This window comes from Sardina pilchardus, chromosome 10, assembly GCF_963854185.1.
Source record: "Sardina pilchardus chromosome 10, fSarPil1.1, whole genome shotgun sequence".
NCBI classification, from domain to species: domain Eukaryota; kingdom Metazoa; phylum Chordata; class Actinopteri; order Clupeiformes; family Clupeidae; genus Sardina; species Sardina pilchardus.
In genome coordinates, this window is record NC_085003.1 from 5,745,340 (window position 1) to 5,754,288 (window position 8,949).

The 8,949-nt window shown below is 42.1% G+C and overlaps 2 protein-coding genes across 3 annotated transcripts; both read left to right on the plus strand.

Moving 5' to 3' along the window:
• The first annotated feature begins 1,310 nt into the window (after positions 1-1,310).
• On the plus strand, positions 1,311-4,079 carry commd4 (COMM domain containing 4). The gene is made up of 8 exons (XM_062547134.1): positions 1,311-1,437; positions 1,687-1,758; positions 1,870-1,935; positions 2,031-2,070; positions 2,160-2,279; positions 2,464-2,544; positions 3,009-3,185; positions 3,725-4,079. The coding sequence occupies exons 1-8, from the start codon at positions 1,435-1,437 to the stop codon at positions 3,763-3,765; spliced, it is 600 nt and encodes a 199-aa protein (XP_062403118.1). The 5' UTR covers positions 1,311-1,434; the 3' UTR covers positions 3,766-4,079.
• A 65-nt stretch (positions 4,080-4,144) lies between these two features.
• neil1 (nei-like DNA glycosylase 1) lies at positions 4,145-8,949 on the plus strand. 2 transcript variants are annotated; one of them, XM_062546934.1, is made up of 11 exons: positions 4,145-4,288; positions 5,453-5,929; positions 6,084-6,203; positions 6,563-6,656; positions 6,764-6,857; positions 7,081-7,202; positions 7,361-7,388; positions 7,491-7,558; positions 7,651-7,855; positions 8,144-8,266; positions 8,695-8,949. In XM_062546934.1, the coding sequence occupies exons 2-11, from the start codon at positions 5,466-5,468 to the stop codon at positions 8,733-8,735; spliced, it is 1,359 nt and encodes a 452-aa protein (XP_062402918.1). In that variant the 5' UTR covers positions 4,145-4,288; positions 5,453-5,465; the 3' UTR covers positions 8,736-8,949. The 2 variants fall into 2 exon arrangements, with proteins under 2 accessions (XP_062402918.1, XP_062402919.1); XM_062546935.1 differs by having other exon boundaries at positions 4,184-4,288; positions 5,458-5,929.

The following is an 8,949-nucleotide window of genomic DNA, read 5'->3' on the forward strand; positions in this document are numbered from 1 at the left end:
GTGCCTGCGTCGCTCACCACAGAGACTCTCCTATCCCATTTGACTGCTTTAATCAAGCTGAAATGTAATGTGACAAGTGCCTTTCTGGAATAACTCGTTCGCGAATTTCCACAGATATATATCAAGCCTAATAAATAAAGCCATTTGGCTGTTCATTTGCATGACGGCTATTAATTCCGCCGTGCTAGCGAAGAAGATCAGGGTTTTTATTATCGTTTTTTTCGCATCAGTAGCCTAATATTTCAAGGATTACCCTGACACTGAAAGACCGTGGTGCACCCGAAAGGAGGGTAGCGCGGGCGGACGCACAGTTTTCATGAGATATCCCATGTTGGTCTTAAGGGGCCATCAACCCATCCCATAACCACTCATTCCATGTAGGCCTATAGCGCCACCTAGTAAAACGCAATAATCAGACAATAAATTAATTTAGCCTCTGTGTACATTTAGTGATTGATTGTGCACAAACTGGCTTAGCCTACTGTAGATGACTGGACATACTTTTCTGTGAATATCTCGAGAGCTGTATGGGCCTAGGATGACCAATATGTTTTGTATGTTGGCATCCAAGGGCCATGTCATCCCATCCCATGACCACTCATTTCATGTAGCGCCACTTTGTAAAAAATGAAGAGGCAAAAATGAGGCATTGTAATCACAGGTGTGTCTCTGGTTGACAGGTTCAAAACGGCACAACATTTTGATCATTATGATACCCTCTGAATGTATGCCAAGTTTTGTGTAATTTGGTTCATAGGGAGCCACTGCTGGGTCAAATGACCTATTGTGCACACATACATAGGCTTGTGACAAAAGATATGAACACAGAACACACACACCCACATACATACACACTGGTCCACACACACACACACACACACACACACACACACACACACACACACACACACACACACACAAACACACACACACACACACACACACACACACACACACACAGATATGGGTAAAAATCCCTGACTGTCCTGGAAAATGCCACAAAAACATGACGGACGATTGGGCCTTATTGTGACAAATTACACTGCTGAGGCCTCAAAGGATTGTTTCTTTCCATAAATCATTGAAAAAAAATACTAATACTAATTTTGACAAAGTTCACATCTTTGCAGACATAACAATTATTACCTACTCTTACTCTCTATTTCACTCCAAGCTGAGCTTGAGAACCCTGCTTTGATGTTTGAGAGTATAGAAAGCAGAACCATATTCTATTGATCAAATTCAGCCAAATACTCCTAATATAGCTGTCTGGTGGACGACATGTACTTGGTCTGGTGTGCAATAAAACTGGGAAACTCTGACTCCCGACCACGTGATGTCGCTATAGGCTGCTACCAGCTCAAACAGGCTACAAACAGAAACAGACGAAGAAATTTTCACTCAGCTGACGCGGGTGCTTAGCACATCAACAAAATGGTATTTCAAAATGTGTTTCTATTTACATTTAGAAAAGTCAACGTCATATTAAGCTATATTTAATTGTGTAATTGCCTGAGATATTTCCCACAGGAACGCCGTCTGATTATGATTATTATGGCCATTGTATACCTAATTTAGCTTGTGCTAACCATAAGCTAACGTCAGTTAGTTGTAAAGGGCTGAAGAAAATGTTGTGCACGTTAAGAAATACATGGTGTATTCAGTTAAGATATTGTCTTCTTATAGCGATTCCGCTTCTGTGGTGATTTGGACTGTCCAGACTGGGTTCTTGCAGAAATAAGCACGCTGGCTAAATTGGTAAGCAAACTTCCCTAATTTTCTCGTGATCTCTTGCTGTATTGTTGATGGATTACATAGAGTTGGTTGAATTATTTTTCTTCTGATCCTGTCCTCTGTTGTCCTCTGTAGTCCAGCGTGAAAATGAAACTCCTCTGTGTTCAAGTGTTGAAAGATCTTTTAGAGGATGGCATTGACGTAAGTGATGTTGAATGTCTATTTGATTTCAACTTCAGCATACATGATGTAATTTCCATCCACCCTGACACAGATCTACCGATTTCTCCTTTCAGTATGATAAAGTTGAGAAGTTGACATCGGATGCAAAATTTGGTAAGACGGTTATCTCAAGTTCTAACCTCATGGCAATCCTTAATGCTGTTGCATTGAGTTTCCCCAACTTACATTCACATCTGTTGCAGAGTTGGGAGACATCAAAGCCAGTATTGCTGTGCTTAGTTTCATTCTCACCAGCGCTGCAAAGCATGACGTGGATAGTGAATCTCTATCAAGTGAGCTTCAGCAGCTAGGCTTACCTAAAGGTAAAGTTGCAGAGTCATTTTATAGAGGTGTCAGCATTCTTTAGAAAGTTGATTGGATTAAAATCTTTAGACACAAAATGTCTCCAAATATTGTTACCTTGGGCATTGCATTGACCATTTGTTTTAATTATTTTAGAAGTTCAGGTTCTTCATATCACAGTCTTTTTATATCCTAATTCCTCAGAACACACCACAGGGTTATGCAAATCCTATGAAGACAAGCACACGGCCCTTCAGGATAAACTAAGGGAAAGCAGTTTGCGACGTAAGTACAGACTGGCAAATGACACACTACTGATCAAAGATCTTGGAGAGTAGAATCTTTGCTGCTGGTTCTAACCAAATCCCATCATTCTGGAGAAGTGGGATCTACAGTAGTTCGTAATATGCAACTCTCATTGATGTCTGAGATATTGGGTCACGCAGAGTTAGGATTAAGGTTTTGTGGGGCCAGTGGTTACTTACCCATTTGGATGACAGAGTACAGTATACCCCTCTAAATCTAGGTTATGAGATGTGTTGACTGCTAGCGATGGCTTCCCATCTAAAATTCACCCAATACTTAACAACCGCACTCTATTTATCAAGTGTATGTATATGTGTTTTCAATTTGACACCACTGCTTACACCTTCACAAAGTTCTTGATTTAGTTAGTAACGTTTCATTTGTGGAAACGTAAACATAGATCCATCCCTCCCTTCCCTCCCCTTCTTCTCCCTGTGTCTCAGTGGGTCGTCTGGAGTCCGTGGCCTGGCGGGTCGACTACACGCTGAGCTCCAGCGAGCTGAAAGAGGTGAACGAGCCGCTGGTGCAGCTCCGACTACAGGCCCAGGAGCCAGAGTCGGGCTCCACACAGACCACCGTGGTGTCCATCTCAGCAGACAAGTTCAGAGTGCTCCTGACAGGTCAGTACACTGCCACATGATGGGCTTTAACATCTTATAGTCCCGATGTCTTGCAAGTAGCACCACAGATAAGATGCCCCATGTCATCTGGTAATGTAGGAAGCTAGCAATGCTACATTTGCATTTATTCATCAAACACACGGTTTTATCCAGAGTGACTTACAAAAATGAGGAAGAATATACTAGCTATAAAACAGAGGAGTCTGAAGGTAGCAGTTAATTCTACATCAGTTAGCACTGATAAAAAATGTATCTGTGTAGATTATTAACTTAATGTTTCTGCTAAATTCTTATAGGCAAAATTAACTTAATGCTACATTGATTTATTCCCTTGGTAGACCATAGGCACTGAATCATCATTTCATTTGTTTCAATATTGGCAGATGTACTTTGTCAATCCACCACCAACACCACACACACCATCCCTAAACATTTCAAATTGAGAATGGCAGATCACTATAATCCAGAGACTTTGAATGTAATGATAATGATGATGATTAAGATGGTATTTTATTATGCACCCTTTAACTGTTTTTCAGAACTCAAACAAGCCCAGGCCATGATGAATGCCCTGCAGTGACCCACTTAATGAATGTCGCACTATTGTATCATTCACACAATTTCATTGAATACATAGCACTGACATGCAGTTTTGTTCAGAAGTGTATACCACCTTTGGCCTTGTGTGTGTTGTGGATATGATCTATATTGATTATATTTTCGCTTCATGACATTCCTTGTGGGCATGTGGTATTTCAAAAGTATAAAACTGTGCCTTTTTCATTGCATTACCTGTTCCATGATGAATATCTTTGCCTCAAGCACATAGTGTTTTATATGTTGAATGCTCACTTCATGTACAGTATTAAATTCATTTATTTGACGAATTGTGAATATTTTGAGTTGTTGCCATCATACTTGCTTGTTACATTGTAGGCTACGTACCAAAGTGATGTTAGCTAAGGATTCCGGAAGGAACAGTCGTGTGGTCAAAAACAGACTACAACTCCCGAGATCCTCTGGTTTCCGTTTTGTAAACACCGCGGCGCACGCTTGATGATATAACTAAGCTGATATAACCTTACTCGCACACATCAACTCAGGTAAGCAAGCAAACAAAGAAATGTCACAGGTTCAACAGCATTACAACTTCAAGCGCTTTCGTTTAGCACACATGCTGTACAGACCGTTAATACAAATATGCATGCAGTAAAATGGAAAAAGACTGCCTTGAAGCGATTTTGTAACGAATGTTTTCGCCTTTCGTAATGAGCTGCATGCTGTAACAAATGCTAGCACAACCGCACTCTCGATAGAGTTACGGTTGTGTCCTAACTAATGAAAATACATTCGCGTATTGCATTTTGCGCAGGTGACTAGGGAATCAGTAAGATGCGTTATTCATGGTGATTTCGAAAGCAAACCCCTGCAATGCATTGGTTGCGTAAACTAATTCTCTTCCATTCTCACCTCAGTCAACCAGGCTGCTAACTTCGAGTTTGGAAATCTTCTTGAAAACATCAAGCAATTTATTTTACTGTCAATTACATGTCGTAGCAGTTGATAACCTATTGCATTTCTTTGATATGTGCTAGGCTTAATACGTATTTGGTTTTGACCAGCAGTGCTGTGCACTGTTTCAAATGGTGAGAGCAAGGGTCTTTAACCAATTGTCACCACCGTCTGACTGAAAAAAGCAACTATTCCAGCGAAATTCTCACTGATCACCAATTGAAAATCCCTAGATAATAGCCTAGTCTATGGGCTGTTTTTGGTCTGTGAATGGATAACTGATTCAAGTATATAAACCATATATTTTCTGAAAGTTACATGACATGAGACATGTCCCAGCATGCTGCCCTTGTGCAATACCAGAGAGGGTTAAAGCAGAGCAGTAATGAAGGATCTTTGGTAATACTAGGTCTATGACATGTACAGTTACTGGCTTGATGGGTGCGTGTGGCTGTGTGCAATGCACAATTGTTCAGATAACTGGTGTCATTAAGTGATGTATGTCATGGTACAGACCAAATTGTATTAAAAACGTTTCACCTGTATCCATACAATTCCATTCATTCCAATGGGAAATTTACTTAGTGGTTAACAAGGTATAGTGGGAATTAGTTAATTTCTTGTTAACATGTTTTTTCCTAAACTCTGGGACCAGAGCTACAAGGATCATACCACTGAATTCTAGTATTTATTCCCCACACAATGCACATAATTATGTGATTACAACTGAATTGAAACCCTAACTGTGTCCGTAGCTCAGGGTACACCATGCCAGAGGGTCCGGAGCTGCACCTGGCCAGCCTGTTTGTGAACAGGGTGTGTAACGGCGTTGTGTTTTCCGGTGCCGTGGAGAAATCCGAGGTCAGCAAAAGCCCCGACGTGCCCTTCACCTGCGATGCGTACCGGGTCAGCGCTAAATCTAGGGGCAAGGAGGTGCGCCTTACCCTCACGCCCATCAAGACCGACAGCGACGACAAGCCGCCCAAAAGGGCCAAGGCAGAGCAAAACCAGGAGCCCATGGACGTCGTGATCCGCTTCGGGATGTCTGGATTCTTCCGCTTCACTCCCGAGAACGAGCTCCCAAAGCATGCCCATCTCCGGTTCTACACGCGTGAGAAACCTTGCCAGGTGCTGAGCTTTGTAGATGCCCGCAGATTTGGAGGCTGGCAAGCGAATGCCACCTGGCAACCCGACCGGGGTCCATGCATCATGTTTGAGTATGAGAGCTTCAGGTGAGGCCTAGAATGTAATAATACAATACAGTAGTATTATTAAGTTGTCCAGCATCATGATTACTCTATAATGAAATGTTATAGTAAACCTTCCTATGAGCAGAACTGTGTAAATCATGAGTTCTAGGGTCTCTAACGATGCAATGTCATGCAGGGAAAACGTTTTGTCCAACCTTAAGGACAAGGCCTTCGACAGACCCATTTGTGAAGTGATGCTGAACCAGAAGTACTTCAGTGGAATCGGCAACTATCTCCGAGCAGAGATACTGTACAGGTGACGTGCAATCAAAGCTATTTCCCCTCGCATACTGGGAGAGATTACTCAGACAGTTCATCCCCTTTAACCTGATACTTATCTACATGGATTACAAAATTGTGTGTAGTTCCGGAGCTATTACGTTAGTTTCGGTTGTCTACGGTCCTTTCTGTATTGAGTATCATACTTGTCTCTGTCATTAAGTACTTACTGCCTTGTTTGACCATAAATTGCCTTTGTATCATAGCCTGCCATCCTCATAGTCATTTCATGGTGCTTGCTTTGAAGTGAGAGTTCAATAAAAGTCTTTGTTCTCGCTGAGCCGAAACTGTCCACAAAGCCTTATTGTTTGTCTTTCCTCCCCTGCCTGGCGTTAGACTGAACATCCCACCATTCGCAAAGGCCAGGACTGTTCTGGAAGGTCTCCGGTCGCAGAGTGAGGAAGATGAAAAGACGGCAGTCAAGGAGGAGGTAGAGAGAGGAGGGGGGATACAGTATTAATGCATAACTCACTCTCAGCCCTGTCTCGCCGTTCCCCAGACATCCTCAGTGACCGCCCTGTTTCCTTTCCTCTACAGTTAGAAGTCAAGTCGGGGAAGAAGAGTGTGAGAGACAGTGCTCCTGACCTTCTCAGTCTGTGTCACACTGTTCCTCTGGAAGTTGTGAAAATGGGTAAAGGGTTACTATCCTCATTATAGCATTACATTCAAAGTGACCTACTATACACATGTGGTACAGTGAAGACTAAGCACCCTTGTTGGTTTGCCCCTTTGTTGTTGTCACACTGGATTTTATGTTCCCTACTTGTGTAGTCTTGTTTATCACACATGCATATAGAGTATTGCACGTTTTTTTAACACTTGAGTCACTTACTGTCTTGCTCTGTGTTTTGCAGGAGGTAAAGGCTATGATCCAGAGAAGTCCGATTATTCGGCATTTAAAGCCTGGCTGCAGTGTTACTATGTAGATGGCATGAAGTCCATAAGAGACCATAATGGCAGAACCATGTGGTTCACGGTAAGTTCTGAGACAACCAAACTGCTCAGGGTCTTTGGAAAGTTTTAGACACTCCATTTACATACAAAAACATGATGCACATAGCGAAAGCCGTTTGTCTTTCTCTCTCAAGATGAGACCAAGACAGTATGACCTTTAACATATTATTGCTTTTTCAGGGAGATCCTGGCCCCATGGCGCCAAAAGGTAAACACCTCTATTCAGGTCATGCCCGTCAGGAAATAGATTCACGTAATTCCTCTGATACAAAAATAACATTCATGTTACTCTTCTGCCAAAAAATAACAGTTACAAAATCCCCTAAAGCCAAGAAGCGGTTGAAGAAAGAGGACCACGACTACACAGACACAAAAAAGGTAAAAGGGGGACTTTGAGTTCTAAACAAAAGTCCTGTGTGTCTGTGAATGTGTAAACACATTTTACTTTCACGTCCTCTGTTCTCCTACAGGGAGCCAAAAGGAAACGTACTGAGACCAGCACAAAAGAGAGTAAAGTGGCAAAGCCAGCGAACAGCACAAAGACACCCACGGCACAGAAAAGGCCTTCTCGGAGACAGAGCGTTTCGAAGGGGCCTAAAAGTACGCAGGAGGAACAAGTCATTCACTCCAAAGAAAATGGCAAACCGAAAGGGCGCAGAAAGAGCAGCACAAGCGGTAACGGCCCAATCTAAATCCACTTGTACACCACTACCACTCACAAACAAATCGCTTAGTTAGATAAAATATTGCTCATTTTAAATTCATTGGTGTATTAATGAATTAATTCATTTCTGCACAGTTTGGTTCAATTCAATGTCTGTGCTATTGACAACACATTCCCAAGGAACTGTACAGAACCATCAGTCTGAACTCCTATAACAACAAAGGCGATAATGATATTTCATGTGAATTATAATTCCGAATGATTTAGTTGATTACTAATGATGCGGAACCCTCTTTCAGTGGCTCAGAGCCAGACTGGTAAAGCCAAGCGGACGAAAGGCTCCCAGAGGACTCCAAAGGATCCGAGCACTCCCCAGCTCAACAACACAGGAAAGAGGAGGAGGATGAGCAGCTCGGCTACTGGTGAGGAACGCACACACACACTGACCCAACCACTTACTGTTATTTGTACACTCCCCTTTTATTTATACACTCACTCACACACTGCACTTTCCTACTGTAATGTTATGCACAAGTACTCAGACATGCATGGTATGTCTCCCACATGTACAAACAGATCCATCATTCTCTCTCTCCCAGTCTAACACACACACACACAAACATTTACACTTACAGTAAATAATCTCCCTGCAATATACATACACTGACAAGTGCGCACACACACATTTGACAAATGGGACTCATGCATTCACTCAAGGACACACACACAGAGCCATTAGACTTTGGTCAGTTTATGTGTAGTGAAATAGAGGTTGTTTTATTATAATGTGATCATGTCTGAAGTCCTATCCTGTTGTATGTGTGTGCGTGTGTGTGTGTGCGTGTTTCAGAACCACAGAGAAGAAGCAGTAGAACAAGCAGGGGAGTGTGAGACAAAGCACCTACTGTAACAACAAAGGGGACCAGATCAACTCCACTACACACATTCCCCACACCGCCGTCTTTTTATTGTGTTTTTAAACTGGGAAACGGGTCTAGCTACTGGAAAAGAAAATAATAATTTCACCTCTGTCTTTTTTAACGGCATGTTTTTCATTTTATTTTTGCTACTGTAAAAGAAAAATAAATTTGTACTAAACACTGAA